General features: G+C 42.2%; 1 protein-coding gene across 1 annotated transcript in view; it reads right to left on the bottom strand.

The window, feature by feature from the left end:
- Positions 1-7,198: 7,198 nt before the first annotated feature.
- The window catches only part of CATSPERT (catsper channel auxiliary subunit tau), a 44,570-nt gene continuing 24,172 nt past the window's right edge, over positions 7,199-27,596 (bottom strand). Inside the window, exons 6-9 of the mRNA XM_032799504.2 lie at positions 26,916-26,956; positions 18,369-18,752; positions 13,110-16,058; positions 7,199-10,544 (exon numbers count right to left, since the gene is read on the bottom strand). Of these exons, the coding sequence (XP_032655395.2) occupies positions 10,479-10,544; positions 13,110-16,058; positions 18,369-18,752; positions 26,916-26,956 (3,440 nt within the window). The 3' untranslated portion in view covers positions 7,199-10,478. The remainder of the gene's footprint in view (positions 10,545-13,109; positions 16,059-18,368; positions 18,753-26,915; positions 26,957-27,596) is intronic.

Here is a 27,596-nt window from a genome sequence, read left to right as displayed (position 1 = left end):
TACCACCGCCGACTTGATCCACGGACAGGGAGGGTAGTGGATGAGGACCCCTCAGAATGCATGCAGCTCGTTCGTAGAAGCGGCATTGTTTTACGGCGCCTGCCCTGGACCTCTGTTTGGCTTGCTTTGGTTTCTCGGTAGACATGTCTGAGCTCCTATACTTCACTCGCACGTCTGCGCTGAGTCCTAGGTCGTGGCTTTTTCGGCGATCATGCCTTCGAAATTTTTCAAAATGTTTTTTCCATTGTCGTCTTTGGAACGGAGTTCTGTTCATCCAGAATCCTCTCCCCATAATAGCGATCACAGATCCCAGTAATCTTACCAGCCTGCCCAGAAACCTTCTGCAAAGGCTTTTGGAGTACCTCCAGGAGAGCTTCATGGAGATGTCCCTGGAGGATTTCCGCTCCATCCCAGACATGTTAACAAACTTTCCAATAACTGTACTGGCCGCGAATGCATCCAAGTCCTCAGGCAAATCAATCATTAAAAAACGCTTGCTTTTAAACCATGTTTTATATTTACAAAGGTACACTCACCAGAGGTCGCTTCCATGGCTTCATTGTCTGGGCTAGTGGCTTGGGAGGACTGGGAGGTAATTCCGTCTGGGTGAGAAAAAGCTCCTGGCTGTGGGGAGAACAGGAGTGCTGTGTGCTCTCTGCAAGCTCGTCGTCCTCTTCCTCCTCCACATCTTCCCCGTCTGCAGAATCCTCAGCCATGACTGAGATTACCACCCCACCTCGGAATCCACGGACAAGGGTAGGGAGTAGTGGTGGCGGACACCCCTAGAAGAATTGCATGCAGCTCAGCTTAGAAGCGGCATGTTTTCGGCCCTGCCCCGGACCTTCCGTTTGCTTCTTTGGTTTTGGATGGAACGATCACTGCTAAATACCCCTTTCCCCCACTGTGTGGCGGTAAGCCCAGGAAAGATCCCTACTAGCCAAACGCGAAAAAGCCTCAGCGCACATTAACCACCCACTCCAACTCCCACCCGCTATGCTACCTGCAAAAGGAAGGATTCCTTTTAAGCAACAGGCAAACTTCCATGCGGTCCATGCTGGAGCTCTTTTTCGATTCTCAGGAGACTGCATTGTTACCTGTGCTGATGAGCTCTGTGTGGTCACCTGTGCTGGTGAGCTCTCCATGCTGGCAAAACAGGAAATGAAATTCAAAAGTTTGCGGGGCTTTTCCTGTCTACCTAGCCAGTGCCTCCTAGTTCAGATTGCTGTCCAGAGCGGTCACAATGGTGCACTGTGGGATACCGCCCGGAGGCCAATACCGTCGATTTGCGGTCACATTAACCCTAATCCGATATGGTAATACCAATTTAACCGCTACTCTTCTCATCGGGGAGGAGTACAGAAACCGGTTTAAAGAGCCCTTTATATCGATATAAAAGCCCTCGTTGTGTGGACGGGTGCAGCGTTAAATCGGTATAAACGCGTAGTGTAGACCAGGCCTTAGATCGAGGATTGGTCTCTATCCTCCACCCCTTTTAGAGACTAGGAAATAGTTGGAATAGACTGCCTTTCTGACAAACTCAGTGCAAACCAGCTTGATCACCCCCAAAGGCAGGAGAGATTGGACCTCTTGCTTGAAGAGCTTGTCGTGAGAGAGGTTCCTGCAGAGGAACAGGAAGGGAGGGATAGAATGTTAAGTGGATGGAATAGCCCATGTTGACCACCTCTAGCATCCATTTGTCAGAGATGATGTGCTTCCAGGCAGGCAGGCAGGCAGGCAGTGAGATAGTCCATCTCATAAAGTGGGGTGGATAGTAGAGCTGTACAGCAGATGATCCGGGGAAAAAGGTTGCTCAATGCTCTTGACCAAGATGTCAAAAATCTTACAAGAAAGTGCATAATGAGTCATTGTAAACGGGACAGTTCATCCAAAACAGATGCTGGAAAGTGAAAGAAGTCTAGGATAGTCTGTGGTCATAGTCTGAGTCTGTGCCAGAACCAGGAATGTGGATTGGTGTCAAAGAGTTGACATGTGTAGTACTGGTGAGGCCCGGGGCAGCTTCTCTGACCTTGGAGCTGTAGAAAGGTGACTGTATCAGAGTATAGAGAGAAGCTGAGTGTCATATGTGCTGAGAGATGGCATATGGTACAGAAGAAGAGCCACCCTGTGAGTAGAAGACTTCTCTGCACACAACTTATGTGGTATTGGTGCCTGAGTACCAATTTCAGTCAGACCCTCTGCAATACCCCTTAAGAGATGCAAGGTCCACCGGCAATGAGATTTATGGGATGACCTACCCTTCTTTGTTTCCCTAATAGGGGAGAGAAGTTTCTTTTTCTTAGAAGTGTTAGCCCTCAAAGCTACAGCCAGGGCTCCAGCTGTCACCAGGGCAGCTTGAAACTTTGAGGTCAATGTATGGGGGAATGTGGTGTAGGATTGGGGGAGAGGAAACAGACCCTGCTGGATCTAGGGAGCATTCCATTAAGAGGAACTTCAACTTAGCGTCTCTCTGTCTTTTCTAGAGCTTCCTTTAAACCCTGAGCAAACCTTATCTTCTAGACACCTGAGACAGTTAGAATGCCTATCACTACAGGGAGAAGACTTTTGGCAGATCTGGCAGGGTTTAAACCCCAGGGTCTTCAGTATAATCCAGCATTGCTGAAGTATTATACCAAAAGTCCTGAAGGAGGATCCCCTTCAAAAGCACAACTGTGCTGATATTAAATATAAATAAATAAATACTATGGGGAAGAAAAACTCATAGCAAGTGAGAAAAGGCAGGAAGCTGTAGAACAGCAGACACCAAGTGCTCCATATTAAACCACAGATGGTTGAGAAGGAACTGAGTGGTGGTAGGTCCATGCTCCCTATATGCCCTCGTATGTGTAGGTGCAGGCCTATGGACACTGCTTTACAGTCTTCAGTCAAGAGCGCACAGGCACACGCACATCTTACGGTGCAGCACGCATAGGGGCAGATATTTGAAGAAGCAGCACCTTTAATACTGGTTAATAACAGAATATACACAAGCAAATAATATGCAGCAAGAACATTTATTTATCATTACAATGGGAAAAAAGTTAGAAGATGATAATGAAACATCACCTTCCCCATGACATTCGTCTTAGCCATATCAGTGGTCTGTGGTTGAGTTCATTAGCCATCCTTTTGGGCTCTCAAGTTCTGATGTAATATTCTTTGGACAATCTTACAAACAACTGCCCACTTTTCAGAAGTCATTTCCACCTGCTGCTCTTGACTGTCTAGAATATCAGATTTTGAACTGGTAGCATTTCCTGGATCATCAACCACAGATGGATCAAGTAAAGTTGTGTAAGAACTTGCAGGCTGTACTCTGCAGGTCTCTTTAGTTTGACTATAAATACTTGGAGCAGTGTGTTGTCTTGCAGAATGTAGTGGCTGGTACATGCTGACTTCTGGAACCTCTCCTAAATCACACAGAGCCCTTTCTACTGCTTTTTCAAGATGCCTAAACATTTCCATGTCTAATTCTTTTTTATCTGCATAATTCTGAATATTAAGATAAAAACAGATTCTCATTAACAAATTGATTCAAGCTTTTAAAACTTAAATAGTATAGACATCAACCAACATTAAAGGAGTATAACTTAAAAATGATCTCATATTTCCAATAAAAAACACAAATAAAAGCATTCTGAACCATCCACACAGTAACTGGATCATCACTTATCCATAAACCATGTCCCTCTTTGTCCCCTTTCTAGAGTATTTTATCCTCAAAGCTCATCCAATTATTATTATGCATAATAATCATTTGTATTGCAGTAGTGCCTCAAACAGAATTTGGGTTACAGTGTGCATTTTATGAGTTTTCTGTGAAGAACTTAGAATAATGATGGCCACTGTGTGTGTATATTTATATATATGGATGGGATGGTGGACGGTAGAGCAGGAGTGCACTTTTTTATTCATGGATCTCAAACTGCTGTGCCAATTACCTTAGTAATCCCTTCACCCGCCACCTCAGTGTACCCACCTCTGGGGTGAAAAAGAAAAACTGTTTAAAAGAGCTCAGCAACACTTACACAGTAGTTTAAAACAGGATGTGTTGTCTATCATAATCCATTACAACTACAGGGAAATCTAGGAGTGTGGTATGCAGTTATACAAACTAGAATTTGGCCAGAATAATGAGTAACACTCCATCTCTCATAAAAAAGTGACACTGGATCTTTATAATGATGAGAAATAAAAGTGAACCACACTAGAAATGTAAAATTATTTTTCTGGGCAACATTGCAAAACACCCTGAGAAACAGATAAATAAGCTCAGCTTCAAAATCCAAACTGAGATAAAACTAACACAAAAAGTGTAAATCGAGCTCTCAAAATATAAGTGATATGAAATCGCCCCAAAATCCACAGGAAGTTTCTTCTTCAAGTAGTGTCACTATGGGTGCTCCACTGTAGGTGCGTCTGCCCCCCCCCCCAAAAAAAAGGAGAAAAAGAAAAGGACTTTGTTCTTTTGTCAACCCCCTGGGCAGGGGGAGCCCCCTGGACAGGTATCCCCAGCTCCCTGGACTTCAAGAAGTGCCTCAGTTGCAAGGAATTTATACCAGTGACTGGTGGACACTCTCAGTGTTTTTGCTACCTGGGAAACACATTCCACAGAAAAAACGGTTACTCACTGTGACTTAGCACCCCCTAAGGCTTTATGGAAATATGCTTATGAATGTATATATGACATAACTGGAAAATGTTTTATGCTACATATCCCATGTAACATATCTCTGTAAAGGTTATGATCTACTGAATCTATTCATCCTATTTGGATGCATGTATCATTTTGTTATTTGAAGTTATGAATGCTGGTTGTGTACTTGCTTGATTTTTAAGTACCCTTTGTAAAGCATTTGGTCAACTTCTTGAGAAAGGAATGTGCAAATTAAGTGCCCAATCAAAAAATGCGTAATGAACAATGGATCTTGGAAGACTCCAATCCACAGAAGAAGTCTTTCTGGAGACATTCAAGATAGCTTCTGCCTGTAAAATCTGAGTCATGCATGGACATGTTACTTGCCCATATGACTCCAAAACTCCATCTTGGAGCTGGACTTTGCATAGGAGAGAGGAGGGGGTCCTAACCCACAAGAGAAAGTCTATTTAAACCCCTGGAAGACCCCTCAATTTTGTCTACAGCTGGCTCAAGAGATAGCCTCTCCAGCCCAAAGATTACTGGAAAGAAACTGGAACAAAGGGCAGTAACCACAGGGGGGGTGTGAGTGATTGCTGGACTCAGACTAGGAGACTAGTCTGTAAAAGGAAACTTACTGGAACACCTCTGAGAGTGAGGTTTTATCTGTATTCAGTTTTCTTACTGCATTAGGCATAGACTTCCATGTTTTATTTTATTTTGCTTAGTAATTCATTTTGTTCTGTCTGCTATTACTTGGAACCACTTAAATCCTACTTTCTGTATTTAATAAAATCACTTTTTACTTATTAATTAACCCAGAGTATGTATTAATACCGGGGGGGGGGGAGGCAAATAGCTGTGCATCTCTCTCTATCAGTGTTATAGAGGGCGAACAATTTATGAGTTTACCCTGTATAAGCTTTATACAGGGTAAAACGGATTTATCTGGGGTTTGGACCCCATTGGGAGTTGAGCATCTGAGTGTTAGAGACAGAAACACTTCTTAAGCTGCTTTCAATTAAGCCTACAGATGTTAGGGGATGTGGTTCAGACCTAGTCTGGGTTTGCAGCAGGCTAGCAGGTCTGACTCAAACCAGGCAGGGCACCGAAGACCCAAGCTGCCAGGACAGGAAAGCAGGAGCAGTAGTAGTCTTCGTACATTAGTTGGCAGCCCCAAGGGGGTTTCTGTGATCCAACCCATCACACTCACCTTCTTGTAACTGTTCTTCCAATCAAGTGTGTGTGCGTGTGTGTGGCAGCTGGAAAGTTTTTTCCCGAGCAGCATCTGTCAGGTTGGCCTGGGTGCCTCCTGGAGTTGCACCTTCATGGCGCTCAATATAAAGCCCTGCCGACCTTCCACCCCCTCAGTTCCTTCTTGCTGGCTACTCTGACAGGGTAGGTGAGTGGGTATTTGAGATGTGTTGTTCATGTCCATTCCAAGAACAACAGTTATGAGAAGGTGAATAACCGTTTTTTCTTCTTTGAGTGCTTTTCATGTTCATTCCCATCAGGTGACTCACAAGCCCAAGTTCAGGAGGGGGGTCAGAATCGTCCACTGATAGGAGCATTGCTCTTCCAAAGGCTGCATCATCTCTGGCCTGCTGGGTGATCGCGTAGTGCGTGGTGAAAGTGTGGATGGAGGACCACTTCGCTGCTCTGCAGATTTCCTGTGCCAGGAAGGCCGTTGAAGATGCCTGAGCTCTGGTGGAGTTGCACAGTGATTGGGGGAGCAGGCACACCTGCCAGGTTGTAGCACTCACAGATGCACGATGTGATCCATGATGAGATACATTGAGAAGAGACGGGAAGACCTTTTGTTCTGTCCACCACTTCCACGCATAACTGGATGGACTTTCAGAATGACTTTGTTCTCTCGATGTAGAAGGCCAGGGCCAGCCTTAGGGAAAATGGCACCATGGGCAAACTTGTATTTTAGTGCACCCCCCACCCATCAATCCTGTCCCCCACGGGCTCCTGGGGCTTCCCTCACCTCATCACCTCTGGGCCCCGCTGAAAGGGATACCAGAGCTCAGCCATGGCTCAAATTAAGGATGGCCTGATACAGGCGGGTGCTGGCCGAGCACCCAGCTCTGAAGGCAATGCCACTGCCAGCAGCAGTGCAGAAGTAAGGGTGGCATGGCATATGGTCTATTGCCACCTTCTGTGCTCCTGCTGTGACTTGTGGTGCCTGATGCTTGCACGTGGCTCAAAGCAGGCTTCACACTGTCACACATGAGCTGCATCTTGCCAGAGTCCATGACCTTCCTGGCTCACCTGGGGCACCATTTCAGATGGGGTGGAGGGGTAGAGGAAACTTTAACCATGATTCCAGGGACTACTTAGGCACCTGAAAACTCTAGGATTTTTGCAGATAACAACTTAGGAATTAGCTGACAGGAGCACTGTATCTAATTGTTATATAAAGAAAGAAAAATATACAAACGCCAATTAAAGCCATGTTTAAAGTTTATGTGTAAATTTAGAACCAACAGGAGATAATACAGCAAGACATTCCCAATCCCAAGCCTTGAGGTATTAGTTCTGGAGCTTTAAGGCAGATATCAGAAACACAAGTTTGATACTTTGTACACTATCTTTAGTAGAGATAAATAAAATCTGCTTACTTTCTCTAACAGACACACTGTGCTACTGCCATTATCTCCTCTATTTTAGTGAATTGTTTTTCACTTAAAACATAATTTTAACATAAGTGATTAAGGTCTTTTTTCCTCTTTTATTGAAAGGGAATTAATTTCTAAATTATTTTGGCATTTATGTTTACCGATCACAATCATGTATGTGACTCACTAACATTTGACTCCATCATTGCTATTGGTATCATAGCTGGAACTGCATTTATTTTCATGCAAATTTTAAGTTATTTTACAGATATAACTAAAAATACAAGCTGAAAATAAGAAACCTTCATCTGCACACTGTCTATAGTTATGTGTTTAGCTAATGTTTTTTAAACTGGCATTACTAAAGTGAGTACATGCTGAAGTTACATTCTAGGAGGAGACTATTATCTGATTGTCATTCTTTATTTAAAGTGGTACAAAGCACAATACAATAACAACAGTAATAATGATAATTACTCCAGCCAGGATAGGTTAGGCATTTTAGAACTCACTCTTCAAAGAATTCAATGTAACCATAAGAGAGAAATAAATTTATGAAATGCATAGACCCGTCAAAAAACTAAAATAACAGCACTTTGAAAGAATAAAATGACAGATAATATGTGTGTATTGCAGGAAGTACCAACAAGTAACAACAACAATATAAGTACTCCAGGGAGGTACAGTGCTTGCAGACGTATCGAGTGCTCTACTCAGAAGTCCCACAACATAACAGCTTTCTGGCACAGGGGAGAGGAACATGCACCCCTGTTTGTTCATATAGAACATCGCCATGGTGTTGTCTGTCATTACCGATACACATCTCCCTATCAAGTTGTCTTGGAAAGTTATGACCTAACTACTAATACTAAACTAACACTAATAAATGACTGAGAACTAACTATAAACACTGTGATAATTTGGTCACAGAGACCCCCTTGAGGCTGTCACCTGATGTGCTGGAATTACCTCTGAGCCTGTTTTTCCCTGCCAGCTTGGCACCCCAGAACCCTACCTTGTTGAGCTAGACATGATAGTCTGCTGCAACACAGATCCAGGTCTGGTCTACGCCCCCAAAGCTGCAGACTTTAACCAAAACCTGCTCAGCAAGTTACTTATTTCCAGTACCCAGACACCCAACTCTCAATGGGATTCAAACCCCAAATAAATCTGTTTTACTCTGTATAAAGCTTATACAGGGTGAACTCATAAATTGTCCGCCCCCTATAACACTGATAGAGAGACATGCACAGCTGTTTGCTCCCCCAGGTATTAATCACTTACTCTGGGTTAATTAATAACAAAAGTGATTTTATTAAGTATAAAAAGTAGGATTTAAGTGGTTTCAAGTAATAACAGACAGAACAAAGTAAGTTACCAAGCAAAATAAAACAAAATACGCAAGTCTAAGCCTAATACGTTTAAGAAACTGAATACAGGTAAATCTCACCCTCAGGGATGTTCCAATAAACTTCTTTCACAGAGTAGACTCCTCCTTAGTCTGGGCCCAATCTTTTCTGCTGGTACAATTCTTGTTAGTTCCATCGCAGGTGGTAACTAGGGGTCTTTTCATGACTGCAGCCACCTTTGTTCTGTTCTGCCTCCTTTTATATCTTTGGCACAAGGCGGGAATCCTTTACCTCTCTCTGGGTTCCCACCCTTCCTTCTAAATGGAAAAGCACTTTCTTTAAGATGGATTCTAGTTTCATATGACATGTTCACATATCCTGTGAGACTTCATTACTTGCTGGCTGGCACCCAGGTATACAGGCACCCAGGTATATAGAGCTATTTACCACCAATTGCCCTAGTTAACGGGAGCCATCAAGATTCTAAGCCACCATTAATGGCCCACGCTTTGCATAGTTACAATAGGACTTCAGAGTAATACTTCATATTTCTAGCTTCAGATTCAAGAATGATACTTCATACAAATAGGATGACCACACTCAGTAGATTATAAGCTTTGTAATGATACCTTACAAGAGACCTTTTGCATAAAACATATTCCAGTTACATTATATTTACACTATTAAGCATATTTCCATAAACATATGGAGTGCAACACCACAAACACTAAGAGTGGACACTGTCCAAACATGCTTGCAAAGCAAGAGCAACAGGCTCTTTCAGCTAGCCATCACCAGCGGTAACAAGGAACTGAGGGGGTGGTGGGTCAGCAGGGATCTATACTGAGTGCCATGAAGGTGCGGCTCCAGTGAGTGCCCGGGTTGACCTGATGGAAGCTGCTGGGGAAAAAGTTTCCAGATGCCGTGAACACACATGCGTATACCTGATTGGAATGGACATGAACAAGCACTCAAAGAAGAAGTGTGGTTTGCATCAACAACTGAAGCCCAGATCCAGGAAGTACAGAGAACTGAGGCTCAAATTCCTACGTAAGGAGTCAGCCCTTCAACCACCTGAGCCGTGGCAGGGAGACGTCACCACAACTCTCTACTTCCAAGGGAGGTGAGCCCAAGAAGGTGCTTGCAAGCCACTCACATAAAGCCTCTACAGAAAAGGTCCTTGAGTCTCCATAGCAAGCCCCCACTGAGTCGAAAACTACCTCCAGCTCGATCAGTCGGTACCGATGGCACCGAAACCATCTAAATCCAGTACTCAGAGTATTTAAGGTTGACCAAGAACCCAATGGGCACAGGCAAGGAACCATCAGTACCATCAGAGTACGAGAAAGACAGAAAATCTGTCCCGGGGAAGGCTCCACCAGTTTGGATATCATTAACACCTGTGGTACATCAGGCACCAACAGACCATACTATGAGGTCCACATCACCATCTCCGTTGGTACAGGCCTCTCAGCACCGACAACCACTACTAGTACCAACACCTTCGGCACAGCTGGACTTCGGGTGTGTAACAGATCTTTCGGTATCTGTTGCATTGGCTCTCCTCTTCTCAGTACCAGGGCCCTTGTACTAAGTTCACCCAGAGCCTTTGACTCGCCAATGACTTCTTGCTGTGCACCTCCCTTTTCATCTTCCAAGTCAGAAAGTGAAGCAGAAGATGTAGTCTCCCACTGCTCTTTTCACCTGCCATATGGTGTCCAATTTCACTGTGGACTCCAGTGATATCGTCTCTTTGATCCACAGCCTCCCTGGTTTGGACATCTGTGGTGCCAACCACTGGGTCCCTTCCCACCCTTGCAATAGCTATACTGAGATCCCTGGCAGGCTCAAAGATAACAGGCTCCCATAGTTCTAGTGTGGCCTACTAGAAACCAAGGAAACACACTCCTCCAGCTGCTGCAAGGGCTTCTGAATCCCCTAAAAAGGCAAGGGAGGAACAGGAGGAGTTGAGGAGGAAGTTATCCCTCAAGTCCATTTCTCATCATTATCGACAGATGAGAAGGTGATGCCCCTTCCACCATCTAATGCAGATGACTTCAAACTGTTCCAGGACCTGACACGGAGAGTGACAGAAGCTTTACAGATACCACTACAAGAGATGACCAAGTCACACCACAAGCTAGTGGATATTTTACATATCTACAGTGGAGCACCCATAGGGACACACATCTCAAAGAACCCTCATTACTGCACAAAGTGAGTAACTTCTTCTTTCAATCACTTCTTCAGTAGTGAGTACCCTGATAGATATAATAAATGTAACAAAACAGTAATAAAAAAGACATGTTAAAAATGACACAAATGTGTAGAAACAGAAAGCGAGTAGGCCTAATGTCTGAAATAGATTTGGTGGTAATAACCTAGTACATTTCATACAGACATCCAAATATTTGTTTTAATACAGTGGATTACATTCTGTTCTCAGCCAGACGTTTCATTGTCTATTGATCTAGACAGAAGGTAACTAATGGATACAATGGCCAAGTTCTCCTCTTAGTTATACCAGGCAAGCTCCAGTTTTACCTTTCACAAAGCCATACTAACTCTCACCTATTCACTTATGTTTTTAAAATGTAACCTTACGCAACCCATAAACCTCTCAAGTTTTTCCTAATTTAGAGCAAACTTCACCAAGTCGGTTGGAGTTTTGTCTGAATCAGTACTGAGGGCTGTTCTAATAACTGGGCCTACAAATTTACTTTAATTGTAAGCTTAACTGGAAAAAGTATATAAAAGTTCATAAACTGTTACAATAACCTACAGCAACAAATGTTAATAAAAAGTAAGTTAAATTGCTTTTAAAAATTAATGTTACAAACAAGTGGAAAAAAAAAATCCAGGACTGAGGACTGAGTTAAAATCATGCTTGGTAAAAAAAAAACAAAAAGAACAACCCAGAAAATGTGGAACCAAAAATTAATTAACCAAAATTGGTGTGACAAATATTAGGCCTACTTAGTGGATATAATAAGGAGGAGATTGGCTATTCCACACATCATTCCCTTTTTGGGTCCTTAAAGAAAGAGGCTTTTGAAGGCTTTCATCGTCCTAATCCTGAGAGATGTCCTGATCAAATCAGGCCAGAGAGAAGGACCCAGGAAACATCTACCCCTACTAGCTCCAGGTAAATCCCAAACACTACCTGGAATAAAATGGGATTGGATTTTAACAGCAGCAGCTCCAGCCCATCTCAACTAACTTCTTTTACCCAAAAGAACAGTTAATACCATCTAAAAGACTATCAAACAAGGGGGGAAGGAGGGTCCTTTTAAAACTCTCTCCAGCTAAAAGGAAAGGGAACAAGAAATGTTAAAATAAAAGTTACTTAATACTTTATATTTCAAATGCTCTACCTGTTTTTCCTTCTTTTCCGTATTGTTAATAAAAGATTTAAAAGGATTTTTAATGGTTTGTTTGCTATGTACCAAACAGGCAAAGGTGTCTGCATTCCAAAACCAGAACCTTGTTTAAGATTGTTTAACATTGTTTAATATTGGAAGTGATTGGGTTATGTTAACACGTAGCTCATATATTCCACTTAACTTAATACAACAGGACCCATACCTTCATACCTTACTCACCTGGGCAGTTCCACTAAAGTTAGTCCCAGCAAACAAATCAAAGAGACCATTCCTCACCTTTGCGAGAATAGGTGAAGGGAGCTTTTAAAGGCGACAGCTCCTTTTCAGCCTGGAGGTCTGACTCAGGCCTTGGCACTGAGGGAGGCTTACCAGCCACACTACACATGCCTGAGAGACCTTTTTAGGAAAAAGTTATCCATACTCTCACCTCCAAAGCCTCTGCAGGTAGAGATTCTGGATTAGTGTGTCTTTTGATGCTTCTAGGCTTTATCTGAGAAGGACCTGTGGGTATTACAGTCTTTGGTCATGTACTCTTCAATGGAGCATAATCCTTTATCATGTCCACTGGAAGCAGGGAACACAGGGTGAGTAAAAGGAACATCTCAAATTCCAAATTCTTAGATGTCTGTAAGTGCCTGAGGCAAACCAAAAACTATAAAAAACTGCCAAATTCCCGCTTTGCAAATGTAGACTAGAGGCTACATTTATTCTCTAATAAACTTACTACATTATTTATAGTTAATCGCTATTATTTCACTAACATGCCAGAGAAATTGAAATGCTGGCTTTCTTTGAATTCCCTGGCAGAGAGAAGGTGAGGAACAGCTAGAAGAGTGAGATATTTAGTTTTGATTTTTCTTCCCTATTTGGGTGACATTACAAACACTTGGGAGGGGGGACTAGGACTGAGGGGTAACAATGATTTCAGTGTTGGGCCTGCCTACTTGGAAGCTATCCATTTATGAAGAGACATTGCACTAATAATTCTGCCTCCAGATATTTAGAAAGTCATGTATTTAGTTTTCTGTTTCAGACATTCATGAGGTGGAAATCTAAGAGAAAATTATTATTCTTACAGATCTGTTTCCTTCTGCACACCAGTCAAATGGAAACTACTCACGTATGATTTTTCTTGCAATGCTTTTTCAGAGTCCTGTAGCTGTGGTTCAGATACTGTGGCTGTTGGTATCTTAATAGACTTGCTAAGTGCTTTCTTTGGTCTCTCATCATTCTCTCTTTCTTGCTCAGCTTTCTGCTTCAGGCTTTCCTTTTTCAAAATGTTTGAGACTGTTGAGTCTTTTGAATCCTTCTTGGCTTCTGAAACACATGATCTTGGAGGTGGTGGTTCAGAATGTTTTCTATGTTTTTCCTTTAAGATCTCCTTACAGTTATTCAAACCATGTTTTTCCTTTTGAAACTGTGTGCACATTAATACTTGTCCCTGGGGTGAGTAGCATGATGCAACATGCTTCTTAGAACGCTTAGCATGCTTTTTTTTGCCTTTTGACTTCTCATGAGACTTGTTTGGTGATTTAGTTTCTTCCTCAGACCCTGAATGTACAAAAATAAATGTTTGAGGGTTTACGGGAAAGGACAGTGTTGGTTTGCAGAGATATTCCTTAAGTTCTGTTTGGATAGCAATATCATGGGCACATAAGGAAGGTGAGTCTGTTGTTTCATGTGTTCCCCTCAAAGTCTCATTCGGGGGCTTTGGTTTTAAAGATTTGTCAAAATCTGTGTTTGAATGTGCTACTTCTGCTTTATCAAAACAACTTTGTGGGTCTTGACTCTCTTTTTCTAAATTATTTTTTTGAGGAAGGTGTATTACACTATTGATTTTGGTTTCATTGATTAGATTTGCCATCACACATGTTACTTGTCCTGGAACATTCTCTACAGGAACTAACTTCTCTTCTCTTAAAATAGACTTTTCGTTTATTATAGTGAGTTTATCAAGACTCTGCTTAGAATGATATTGCCCTATCTCAAGTATATCTGTATCAGTAACTATTAGTGGTTTTCCTTTAGCATTCTGGCATACTCCCTCTAATTCTCTCTCATTGATTAACCCAGTTTCTGAAGCACTTTCTATAGGAAGGTCTTGCAAGTTGTTGCTTAAAATAGATTTTAGACTTTTTATTTCTGTTTCAGAAAGTTTGTCTCTATGACCTTCCTTCAGTATTTTGCTTAAAAGAGAGTTTAGATGTACTAGTTTTGTTTCTGAAAGTCTATCTTTAAGGTTTTGGGTTAAAAGAGATTTTAGACTTAGATTTTGCTCTTCCCCAGGTAAATCTGATTCCACATCCCATGACAATCTTTCATTAGCTCTCAGCACAAACAAATTGTGGTATATCTTTCTTAACTCTTCCTCTGTGATCAACCCTATTTCAGAGAGTCGTTCTACAAGATGGTCTTGGATCTTTTTGCTTAAAAATGACTTTAGATTCATTATTTCTGTTTCTGAGAGTACCTCAAGAAGGAAGTCCTGTATACGTCCACTTAAAACAGGTTCTCCTTTTATTATATGTGGTTTAGCAAGATTCTCACCAGAGTGAACTTGGCTTATATCTGTCTCCAGGATCATTGGTTGTCCTTCTGGAATGTTCAGCAAGGAATGGTTCTGATGTACTGTCTCTAATTCTTCTTTTGTGATTAATCCTATTTCTGAGAGTTTTTCTAGGAGATGATCCTGGAGACATTTGTTTAAAAAATCCTTTAGATTCATTATTTCTGTATCCAAAAGTCTTTCTATGAGAGAATCTTGGAGAGTTTTGTCTGAAGCAGATTTTAGATTTATTTGTTGTTCTGAAAGCCTCTGCTTGTGACAGTCTTGTCCTGTCCTAGGTGAATTTGTCTCCATAACCACTGGCAATTTGACTTTGATGATCTGCATTGAGTGGTTTGGGTGCTGTTTTTCTAACTCCATCTCTGTGTTTAAACCTGTTTGTGAATGACTCTCTATGGCACAGTTTTCTATGTTTTGACTTAGATATTTTATTGTTATTTCAGGTTCTGAACATGTTCCCCTGGATTGACCATTCCTCTTCTTCGATAAATCTGCCTCAGGCTTTGGTTGTCTCTCATCAGTCTTTGACAAAGAAAAGTTTTTGTATTCCTTTCCTAACTTCACCTCTTCAATTAGCCTTGTTTCGAAAAGCCTCTCTATGGGAAGATATTGTAGATTTTGGTTTACAACAGATTTAAGACTTATTTCCATTTCTGAAGGTCTCGTCTCACAACTATCATGCATTTTCTCAGCTAAATCCGTCTCCAAAACCACTGGTGATCTATCTTTAATTCCCTGCAATGATAGGTTCTGGTGCTGCTTTCCTAACTCCAAATCTGTGATTATCCCTGTTTCAGAAAATCTCTCTATGAGACGATCTTGCAGGTTTTTACTCAAAACAGATTTTAAATGTATTATTTCTGCTTCTGAAAGCCTTTCCTTGGAAATATCTTTTCTTTTTTTAAGTAACTCTCTCTCTAAAACAACTGGTGATCCATCTATAATACTCTGTAGGTTCTGGTATTCTTCTAATTCTATCTTTGTGACTATTCCTATTTCTGAAAGTCTCTCTGCTACAAACCCTTCAAGATTTTTGCTTAACACAGATTTTAGCATTATTACTTTTATAAGTCTATCTATAAGAAAGTCTTCAAGAGTTTTACTTAAAAAAGAGTTTAGACGTACTATTTCTGTTTCTGAAAGACTCTCCTCTTGCCATTTCTCTGGCAAATCTGTTCTTATAGCATGTGTTGGGGACTCTTCTTTAACGCTAATCTCATCCTCCTCTATTTCCATTTTTGATTCTATAAGTTTTAATATGGACAGGTGCTGACTGTTCTTGCTTAAAATAATATCTGGACTTCTAGCTGCAAATCTTGAAGATTCCTTGACAGGTGGATCTTGGTCTTCTTTAATCTCTGCACATGAAAGTTTGTTTTTCAGAAGACTGAAAATAGGCACTTCTTGATCTTCTTTCTTTTCATTCTGTGCACTTGACTGTGTTCTACCTACATGTCTCAAAAAAGGTTCAAACTTGTCTCCACTAAGAATAGGTTGCTGGTACTGTAACATAAAACACAAATCAACTAAGAAAATATTTTTCAGGGGGGGTTAATTAACAATTTTTATATTACCACAGTGCACCAGTTATTTAATTTTCTCAGAACAGTTATTCAAGACTGATTAAATAAAAATATAAGCAAGAAAAAATGTTCCATGAGAAATTTCAATATGAATAATACCCAAAATGTGTACAAAGATTAAATTATTCAAAATAAAATTTCTGTGAGATTATAAAATGGAAATAAATGCCTAACAGTGAAACAAACACAGATTAAGGCTAACATTTTCAAACTTTAAAGCCTAAAGTTGAGTACCTAAATCCTTATTATTCACCTAATAAAGAGGCTTGATCTTCAGAGGTGCTGAGCATCAGCAGCTACTATTCCTTCCAATGGAAGCTGTGGGTCCTAAACCCCTCTGAAAATCAAAGCACTTTTTTTAAGTTGTCTACATAGATATTTAGCAGCCTGCCTTTGGGCACTGAAGCTTGAATATTTTGGCCTAAATGATTTACCCAAAGCCACACAGGGATTCAGTGACAGAGCTAAGATTAAAATTCTGTATTGCCTGGCTCCCTTTCCTGTGCTTTTATCACTAGACTTGACCATGCTGCCTGCCTGGTGCTACTTCTTTGGGAACATGTACTGGACAACCAAAAACTGTTTCCCAAGTGACATAAGCTAACCTGAAAAAAAGCATACATACTGGAGTGTCTACATGGGTGTGTCTGTGTGTGTGTTATACTGGTATAAATATTAGTTTAAAGTCACACTTGGGATCATATAGATAAGGCTATGTTTTAGACCCAAATTTACTTCCAACCCCCATAGAGAATTACTTATATCTAGCGCTCTAACAAATTCACAGCCATGAAAAACACATCACGGATTGTGAATTCTGTTCTCCCCCCCTAAAATCTGGTCTTTTGTGTGCTTTTACCCTATACTATACAGTGTTCATGAAGGAGACCAGTGTTTCTCAAATTGACAGTCCTGATCCAAAAAGGAGTTGCAAGGGGGTCGCAAGATTATTTTAGGGGGAGGAGGTCACAATATTGCCACCCTTACTTCTGTGCTGCCTTCAGATCTGAGAGACTAGAGAGTAGCGGCTGTTGGCCAGGTGTCCAGCTCTGAAGGCAATGCCCCGCCAGCAGCAGCACAGAAGTAAGGGTGGCAATACCATACCAGGCCACCCTTACTTCTGCGCTGCTGCCTTTAGAGCTGGGCAGCTTGCGAGTGGTGGCTGATGACTGAGGACCCAACTCTGCAGGCAGCAGCTCTGCCTTCAGAGCTGGAGTCCCAGCCAGCAGCCACCGCTCTCCAGCTGCCCAGCTCTGAAGGCAGCACTGTCGCCAGCAGCAGAGCAGAAGTAAGGGTAGCAGTACTGCAACTCCCCCTACAATAACCTTGCAACCCCCCACCCCCACAACTCCTTTTTGGGTCAGGATCCCTACAATTATAACACCATGAAATTTCAGATTTAAATAGCTGAAATAATGAAATTTATGCTTTTTTAAATCCCGTGACCGTGAAATTGACCAAAATGGACCATGAATTTGACAGGGTCCTACTTATATCAAATAGCTATTCTCTAAAGATAGGAGACACTCAGCATTCTTGGATCCATGCTACTGAGCAAAACCAAGGAGGGAATTCTCAAGGCTTGAAGCCATTGACTCCAGGAGCACGAATCCTGCATCAGCCCCTGAAATGAAACTTAGGTGTCCCCTTATAACCTTAGCCTTGAGTGTCAATTTCTTTTCAAAGGGAGATGGAAACTACTTAAGTAAAAAGTGATTACAAAAATTAAATATGACAAAAAAGTTACAGGCTCCTCAACACTGTGGAGAGGAGGGTGGATGAGTTATCATCAGGCATCACAATGTATATCTCAGAGAACATCCATCACAGGAAATTCACTTACATTTTAAAAAGAATAGTCACTTAGGGTATGTCTTCACTACCAGCCAGATCGGTGGGCAGCCATCGATCCCCAAGCTCTCTCCCGTTGACTCCTGTACTCCAGCTTGGTAAGAGATGCAGGCAGAGTCAACAGGGGAGCAGCAGCAGTCAACCCACCGTAGTGAAGACACCACAGTAAGTGGATCTAAGTATGTCGTCTTCAGCTACGTTATTCACGTAGCTGAAGTTGCGTAACTTAGATCAAGCCCCCCTCCCCCTCCCACAGTGTAGACCAGGCCTCAGGGTGTAATGTTTGAAAGAAATAGTTAGACCTAGGTTTGGAGCACTTTAAATAAACTCACTATTGATGCTGATGTACTGAAACAGTCTGTATATTGCAAGTAAATACCTGTATTTCTATTACTGGATAATTTTCTAAACCTGACAGGTCAAGCCTCTTTGATGATATGTCTGCTGGTTCCAGATCTTCTATTTCTTCTTTGCCATGATTATTTCCCAATTTTGTTCCCCTCTCTAGAGCTACAGGAACACTGCCTGAGTCCACAATTTTGTCTTGATCTTCTGAAGATTTCCTCGTCAGATTTTCAGATACTTTCTTAGCTGGCAGTTTTTGAGAAATAGTAGATGCAGATATTCCAATCTCTCTGGGAATAGAAAGAGGATTTTCTTCAGATTCTGCATGTTCCTGGGCATCACTTAAACCTCTTTCCACAGTTCTCAGTATGGTCTCTGCAATTCTCAAGGGCAGGTCAAAATCCTTGCTGGGTTTAGTCTGTAATTAAAGAAAAAATAAAAATATTTTTTCTCTAATAATTACTAATATTTTTAAAGGTCAAAGTCCAAAACGCAGTCTAGAATAAGTAGAGGCAACTCTCAGGCCTGGTTTACACTACGCATTTAAATCGATTTAAAGAGCGTTAAATCGATTTAACGCTGTACCCGTCCACACTACAATGCTCTTTATATCGATATAAAGGGCTCTTTAAATCGATTTCTGTACACCTCCCTGATGAGAGGAGTAGGGCTAAATTCAATATTAACATATCGGATCACGGTTAGTGTGGACGGAAATCGATGTTATTGGCCTCCGGACGGTATCCCACAGTGCACCACTGACCGCTCTGGACAGCAATCTGAACTCGGATGCAGCGGGCAGGTAAACAGGAAAAGCCCCGCGAACTTTTGAATTACATTTCCTGTTTGCCCAGCGTGGAGCTCTGATCAGCACGGGTGGCGATGCAGTCTCAAATCCAAAGAGCTCAGCATGGACCGTACGGGAGATACTGATCTGATCGCTGTATGGGGAGACAAATCTGTTGTATCAGGCTCTGTTACAGACACGGAATGCCAAGCGTTTGAAAAAAAATCTCCAGGATACACAGCGTTGCGTGACAAGCGTAATGGGAAGCCAGAGACTCAAATGGACGCTCATAGATGGAGGGGTACTGAGGACTTCCAGCCTATCCACAGTCCACAGCAGTCTTGAAAGTATTTGCATTCTTGGCTGAGCTCCCAATGTCTGTAGGTTTCAACACATGTCGGCGTTTTTCAGGGAATAGCTCCTCAGTTTCTTCCCCCCCCCACCACGTGAAAGAAACGGAAAGAAATAATTTCTTGACTACTTCAATGTCACCCAATGTGTAACTGATGCTGCTGGTAGATGCGATTGCTGCAGCCGGAAGAGCAGTATCGCTCCTCTCCCTCTCCCGTCCCCGGTGGTAGACGTGCAATAGGACTAGTAACCGGTCCTCATGAATACTAACTGTTGACTCGAGCACATTGCTGCGTTACTCCCAGTAGATAGGACAGAACGGCTAATAACCGCTTCATCATAGCAGCTGGGGGCTTCAGCACCTCCCTTTCCTGTGTAAAGAAAAGATTCTTTAACTGCCTGGACTGTCATAGCAGCAGCATGCTGGGCTCCTCTCCCCCAACGGCTTAATGTCCTGCCTGGACTATCATCGCGCGGGAGGCTGCCTCCCTCTCATTTTTATGTCACTAACACTCAGTGTTTCTTATTCCTGCATTCTTTATTACTCCATGACACAAATGGGCAGGACACTGCCACGGTATCCCAGGAAGGTTGGGGAGGAGGGAGCACGGGTGGGTTGCAGGGCACCCCCTGTGAATACTGACACGGAGCAGCTGTGCTCTGATACACTGGTTCTCTAATACACTTGCCCCCTTTATTTAGGCAGGACTGACTCTATTTTTAGAAACCATAAGGGAGGGATTGACTCAGTCAAGTGAGTCAATCCCAATTTTGCTTTTGCGTTGCCCCCCGCCGATTTCGCCAGGGGCACTCATGATAGCAGCAGACAGTACAGAGGGGGGAGATAACCGTCATTTCATTTGCCAGTTTTTCTCCCGGCAGTAGACGGGTAAAGGAACGACCGTACCATCTTGCTATCATTGCACAGAAGTGATGCTGCTGACTGTAGCGCTTGGAAGTATCGCCTCTCTCTACCGCAGGCATCCAGTACACTACAGTGCCGAAAAATAATTAGCTGAAGGGCTCCACTGGTTGCCGTTGTTATGGCATCTGCCAGGGCAATCCAGGGCAAAAACGGCGCCACAAGTTGTCAGCTGAATGTTTTTCCGAGGCCAAGGATGCACTGACGACATTTCCCAGACCACCGCGACAATAATGATTCAACCCAGACTTCCAAGGGCGGGGAGATGTGCGAACTTATGGATAGCTACGAGAGAGCTCCCAATGCACACGCTTCAAAATCGACGTTAGCCTCGGACCATGGAGCACAACGCCAAATTACTGTGCCTAGTGTGGCCGCATGAAATCGAATTTATAATATCAGTTTTATAAAACTGATTTTAGCTAATTCGATATTATCCCGTAGTGTAGACGTGGCCTCATGGAAGTCTCTGTGTCAATTTCAGCAATGAGCTAAATGGTGGTATATAGTTAACCATCAGATTTAAGTTGGTACAGTGGGAAAGCAGTTAAATTGCACTGATTTGGCATTCAGCAGTTTGCAAAACAATCACACTTTACACAGTAACTGTTATGAAATTACAACAGTGTAGCAGAACAAAACTTGGCCCACTGAGCAGGGAAAGTAACAAAAGGATGCAAAGTAAAGTAAGCTCCCCTACTTTAACTATAGATCATGCTGTTCCCAACACCACAGGCTAAATTCACCTCTGGCGAAAGCAGGTGCACAGTTCATGCTGATTTCAAAAGGAGATGCACCCACTCAGACCAGGACTAAACTATTACCTAGAGAATCCTACACTGTTATAAATTACACTCATTCTGCAGACCCATTCAATGCCAAATCTGTGCAGTACTTTATCACTCCCATTTGTTTTATAATCAACTTTCACCACCATGTATGTAATTAGTAAATTTGGCCCCATCTGGATTTTTTGCTTATAATAAAAAAATCCAATATTATTTAAACATTTGAAAGTAAAGATCAAAAATCCCTCTTTAACAATAACTCATTTAAATAGCTTTTAAATATCCAACATTATGCCAATCAATAAAACAGAAGCTACAGAAAGGAGGATAAAAGTAAATGAAATGAGAAAATATTACATTAAAATAAAATGTATCAGAATTACAGTTCTTCTATTAAGGGCCTCAGCCAGCTCCCACCAAAGTTAATGGCCAGACTCCCATTGACTCCAGTGGGGAGCAAGATCAGACCTCTAGAAAAGGTAAACAACATGATCAAAGTTAGCACTCTTTTGATTTTTTTAAAATTCCTATATATTACAGGCATTGCTGGACGATAAGTTCCCAGATAAGGGCTTTTCCTACAGAATCTGTCATAATGAGTGCTACTGTCTCTGAGTGTATGTTGTCTTGATGATCTGAATAGATTAAATGTTTTTTCTTTTACTTGAAGCACTTGCAAGTCACTCCTGTCAGTCTGCTCTCACAGATGCACAGCATTTCAAGTCCACAGTTATCCACCTCCCTCCCTTTGATAATTGAAAGACTGTTCTTATGTTCCAGTAACTGACTCTGTAGTGTTTTCTTGCTGCCAGCCTCAAATTTTGGGGAGTTCTGCTTTCACCAGGAGACTTCATGAAACACGAAGGATCAGAAAGTATTCTCTATTAAACAGTCATTTTTATCATTTCTATAACCATTGAGGTGTGTGGTTGGTTGGTTGGTTGGTTTTAAATAAGCTAGTTGGCCAGCCTTGCTCTCAAGCCTCTCCACTTTATCTGGGCTTGGAACCAGCAGCATCCACATCAAAGTGCAGAAGGTGGGGTATCAAAAGATAGGAGAAAAGGCATCCACTAAACTCAACAATATATAGAAATAAAAAATATACAGTACCAAAACAAAACAGAGTTTTCAACTCAAATGTCACCTGAATGCTAGTGTATATCTGTCAGAGCTGGAGAGCTATTAAAAATGTTAGATAGAAAACGAATGCCTTCCAAAATAAATGCCTATGAAAGATTCTGGGCATTGGATGGTGAGACTTTATCAACAACCAGCAGCTCATCTCCATTAGAAGGAAGCACTGGATATATTTGGGCCATCTACTCTGCATGCTAACATACAGGGTACATCTACACTATGGGATTAGTCCAATTTTACATAAACCGGTTTTGTAAAACAGATTGTATAAAGTCAAGTGCATGCAGCCACACTAAGCACATTAATTTGGCGGTGTGCGTCCATGGTCCAAGGCTAGTGTCAATTTCCGGAGCATTGCACTGTGGGTAGCTATTCTGTAGCTATCCAGTTCCCACAGTCTCCCCTCCCCTTGGAAATTCTGGTTGAGAATCCCACGTCCTGTGGTAAATATCAATTGTCGCGAGATGGCTCGGTAATCTGTCACTCATCGCTTCCTCTGGAAAACAACGGCAGACAATCATTTTCGGCGCCCCTTTTTTCCGCGATTTGCCCCTGGCGAGAGCGCATACCAGGCTCACAGGAACCTCCATGGAGCCCGTTCCAGCCCTTTTTTTTTTTTTTTTTTTTACTGTCACCGAGTATGTGTACTTGGATGCACGCTGACCAGCAGGCGTTTACTAGGCAGCGCTACACAGCAGCATTGTTTGCTTTTGCAATGATAGCAGAGACGGTTATCATCAGTTGTTTCGTGAGCGCATCTGCTGCCATGTAAATTGGCAAATAAGATGAACGGTTATTCCTGATCATATCTGTACTGTCTCCTGCTATCATGGTGCCCTGACTGTAAGTCGTCCGAGGACGAAAAGGCAAATACTGGGACTGACTTCCCCCAGTCAATCTCTTCCTTTGTTTGGGTTTCGTAAAAATTTAGAGTCAGGTCCTGCCTAGATATATGGGGCGCAGGTGTACTGAGAGAAGCCAGCGTATCAAGAGAGCACAGCTGGCTGCCGTGTCAGATTCCCACAGAAATGATAGAGCTGCATGCTCATTCATAGGGGGTGCCCCTGCAACAACCCCATCCAGTTGCTTCCATCTCTCCCCCAACCCTTCCTGGGCCCCATTACCCGGTTTCGTGCAGTGTCCCCCTCATTTGTGTCATGAAGGTGATAAATGAATGCAGGAATTAAGAAACACAGTGACATTGTTAGTGAGATAAACTGAGGGAACGCAGCCAACCGCTGCTAATGACAGTCCAGGCAGCACATTAAGCGGTGCGGGGGAGAGGAGCCAGCATCCCGCGCTCCTGATAGCCCAGGCAGTACGAATCTTTCTTTACACATGAAAGGAGGGGACCTCGAATGGAGCTCAGCCCCCAGTTGCCTAATGATGAGACAGGTTACCAGCTCGTTCTGTACCATCTCTACTGGGAACGACCAGGAATTCATTACCTAATTCGTTAGCCGCAGGCCGCCCCCGGCCAGCCTCACCCTTGCCAGCCAGGGGCACCACAGGTTGCTGATGTGATGACGGCTCTTATCAGTCATACCTGTACCATCTGCCACCAAGGAGGGAGGCAAGAGCAGATACTGCTCTTCACTGCTGCAGCATCGTGTCTACCTACCAGCATCAGTAGAACATAGGGTGACACTCAAAACAAGTCAAGAAACCCGATTTTCTTTCCCTTTCTTCACGTGGTGAGAGGATGGGGAGTAAATTGACTGACGCTAATTCCCTGAACCATGCTCGGACAATGTGTTTGAACCTACAGGCACTGGGAGGCTCAGCGAAGAATGCAAATACTTTTGCGGAGACTGCCTGTGGACTGTGGAGATAGCCTGGAGTCCTCAAGTAGCCCCGTCCCTTCCTCCATGAGCGTCCATTTTGAATTCTTTGCCTTTCTGTTACGCTTTGTGAGCGCAGCACCTGTGGTAGGCCCTGGCTGATTTTTTTTCAAACGCTTTGGCAAATTTTCATTTTCTTGTCACAGAGCACTGAATAGAAACAGATTTGGTCTCCCATACAAGCGATCAGATCAGTATACCTCCCGTAATGGGTTCCATCTGGAGCCTCTTTTTGGATATTTGGGACTGCACGTCGCCCACCCGTCTGATCAGAGCCTCCATGGCTGGACAAACAGGAAATGTAATCTCAAAAGCTTCGTGCGGCTTTTCCCTGTTTAACCTGGCCACTGCATCCAGTTCAGATTGGCTGTCCAGACAGTCAAATGGTGCCACTGTGGGATACCGCCCGGATAGGCCAAAATACCGTCCGATTGCGGCCCACACACTAACCCTAATCCAATATGGTAATACTGATTTCAGCGCTACTCCTCTCGTTGGGGAGGAGTACAGAAACCGGTTTAAAGAGCCCTTTATATCAATATAAAGGGCCTCGCAGTGTGGACGGGTACAGCGTTAAATCGGTTTAACGATCCTAAAATCAGTTTAAACGTGTAGTGTAGACCAGGCCACAGACTCCCACATGAAGCTGTCAGTGGAAACCAACTAGTGTGAAGAAAAGAGGGCACCCAAGAGAAACCTTAAGAATCCTTAGAAGGGAGGGTAGACCAGTCTATCTCAACACCATAGAACGGATGGAAGCAGCTGCAAATGGCAGAGAGGGATGGAAGAGACTAGTTTCTGCCCTGTGCACCAACACTGGTGCGAGAAGGATGTAAACATAATAATTGTTGGCCAGACATTCCTTTTTCTAGAAATAGGATTATTTTCTTGTTTGTCTGGGGAAACACACATCTAAATCTCTGAAAATTCTTCACATCCTATGTGACTCACAGAAAAGAAAATTATTTAAAACTATGCTTGGTACTTGGAGTACCTTTTTGCTTTCTGTTTATGAGATAACAAGTATATCTTGGGCTGTATAACCTACAAGACCAAGAAGTTTATAGGAAATGTATTCTCAGGCCAAAGAGTTTACTGATCTTTTTAGTGAGTTAAGAGAAAACGTCCTCAGGTTACTAATTGTTGAAGATCTTAATTTACATATTAATTCTTAAATGAATGGGAGAATAGGATGTCAAATGGATATGAAAAGTAAATGGTTTTAAAAAAGTCTTCTCTCCCTCCTTCACTGTTTCCTTACAGTTTAACAAAGTTCTTCTCATGAAAATTACTGCAATATATTTCTACTTGCATTGTTCTCAAACTAGTGATCTGTAAGCGTGGAGTTTCTCCCTGTGAAAGCAAACAATGTAAACACAAAACAAACAATATCCTGGTAACAGGAGTTATGCTGGGAAGAGAGAAATGGGCTCAAATGAATTTTTTTCAGAAGCTGCGGACTCCATTTTCTTTACTTTTGGTACTTTCCCCTTCTCGCTCCCTCCCTCTCTTTTATTTTTATTTATTTTATTTTTTTGCTTCAAAGGAAAAGGGTCAAATAAAACTACAGAATCTGATTTTTCTAAATGAACAGGCACCAACCAATCCAGTTCAAAAACTAAACATATATGGTTAATACTAATTAGAAATCAGAATTCCTAGTCAAGACCTTTGCAGCTAGATGTATTTGTTATTGATCTGGTTTCCATTTCTTGCCAGGCTTCTAAGTTGAGCCAGTTAAGCATTCTGGCTATTAGGCATATGGTAAGCTCTTCAAGCCCTATTTTTGAAGCATGGATGAATGGTGGAGAAAGTGCGTGAGAAGATGCATATGTGCAGATATATGGGTGTGGGTGGGAGAGAGAGAATAATTAAAGTTACAAAAGAGAAGTCAGGGTTGTGAAAGATTTTGGGGAGACATGAGAAAGACAAATATAGCAGAGAAGTTAGAGTATAAAATATAGGAAATGGAAAGCTATATAAAAGGGGGTGGAGGGAAAGAAAAAAAAAACCAAGACATTGGAAAAAACGTACACAAAGATGAGCACAATCTAGCATGGAAAAATAATGCCAGAGTGAATAAAAGCAACAAATCAAAGGCACTAAGTTACATTTTTAAAACTGTATTAGCAATATGTTACAGTAAATAGTGTGCAACTGTTTAATTCATTGCAGCTGCAGGGTGGGAGGAGAGTGTGTGCTTCTAGTGGTGGTGCAAAGGCAAAGGTTTTTCCATCATAACTAGTAGGTGTGAGGTAAGTATTCCAAGCCTTATCTGCAATATATATAACACAAGTGAATTCCAGCTACCCTTGCACTGAAGGGTGGCAGTCAAAATATAAATCAGACTGGGTAGGAAAAATTGTAGCCTATGATAAGAGGGCAAATCTCTACTCAGACAAAATTTGCTGCGGGATCTTTAATATTTACTCAGGACAGACAGGTCCTCCATTTATATCATATCTTCCAAATGACTATCACCAAATCATCACTTGAAGATAAAGTGAAACCCTGACCACCTGGTAGCCAATAGGAGTTTTGCCACGGATTTTAATGGAGCCAGCATTTCACCCACTGAGTTAAAGAGCACAGAGAGTTATTACACCTACTTCAGAAATGCGAAGAGCTGAGCTGACCCCTGCTGAGATTTGAACTAATGGTTTCAAGGCATTATGGTATTTCAAACCCTAAGTACAAACATCAACATTTCATTCTATGAAAATGCAATTAATTTTTAAGGAATAAACACCTTTACCTCCGTTCCAGACAGCTGCTCTTCCTGTAACTGTGAATCAGCTTCAGGTGAGAAAAGAATAATTAGAAACTATATACATTCTTAATCTTACTAACAAGGTATGAAGTACAGCACAAGCAGAAAAAATGTTTAACTTCTAATTTATTCTTAATAAGTTTAAGGGACACTCACAAGTTACACAAAGCAGGTAAAAAACTGATTTACTTTGTAAATTTTATCTCCTAAACTAGCTAGCTCACCAGGTTGACTAGATAATAAATTTCAACAGATTACTTTATGCAATTTCACCTATAACTGCTGAGATACCTACTAACAGTATAATCTTTAAATATTTCCTTTAGAGATTTCAAACATTCAATTCTAAAGTCTTTATTATGTTATAGTAATAACCAGGGGCAGCTCTAGACATTTCACTGCCCCAAGCATGGCGGCATGCCGCGGGGTGCGCTCTGCCGATTGCCGGTCCTGCGGCTCCAGTGGACCTCCCGCAGGCGTGCCTGCAGAGGGTCTACTGGTCCCTGGGTTCCGCTGGGTCCGAAGGCACCCTGCCTGCCATCCTCCCGGCACCGGCCTGGAGCCGCCCCTTGTCATAAACTGATAGCTAAGGGTTAATGTTTCTTTTACCTGTAAAGGGTTAACAAAGGGAACCAAACACCTGACCAGAGGACCAATCAGGAAACC

This window comes from Chelonoidis abingdonii, chromosome 10 (genome assembly GCF_003597395.2).
Source record: "Chelonoidis abingdonii isolate Lonesome George chromosome 10, CheloAbing_2.0, whole genome shotgun sequence".
NCBI lineage: Eukaryota > Metazoa > Chordata > Testudines > Testudinidae > Chelonoidis > Chelonoidis abingdonii.
Note: the sequence above shows the minus strand (reverse complement) of the source record. Positions and strands in the feature narration are given on the sequence as shown.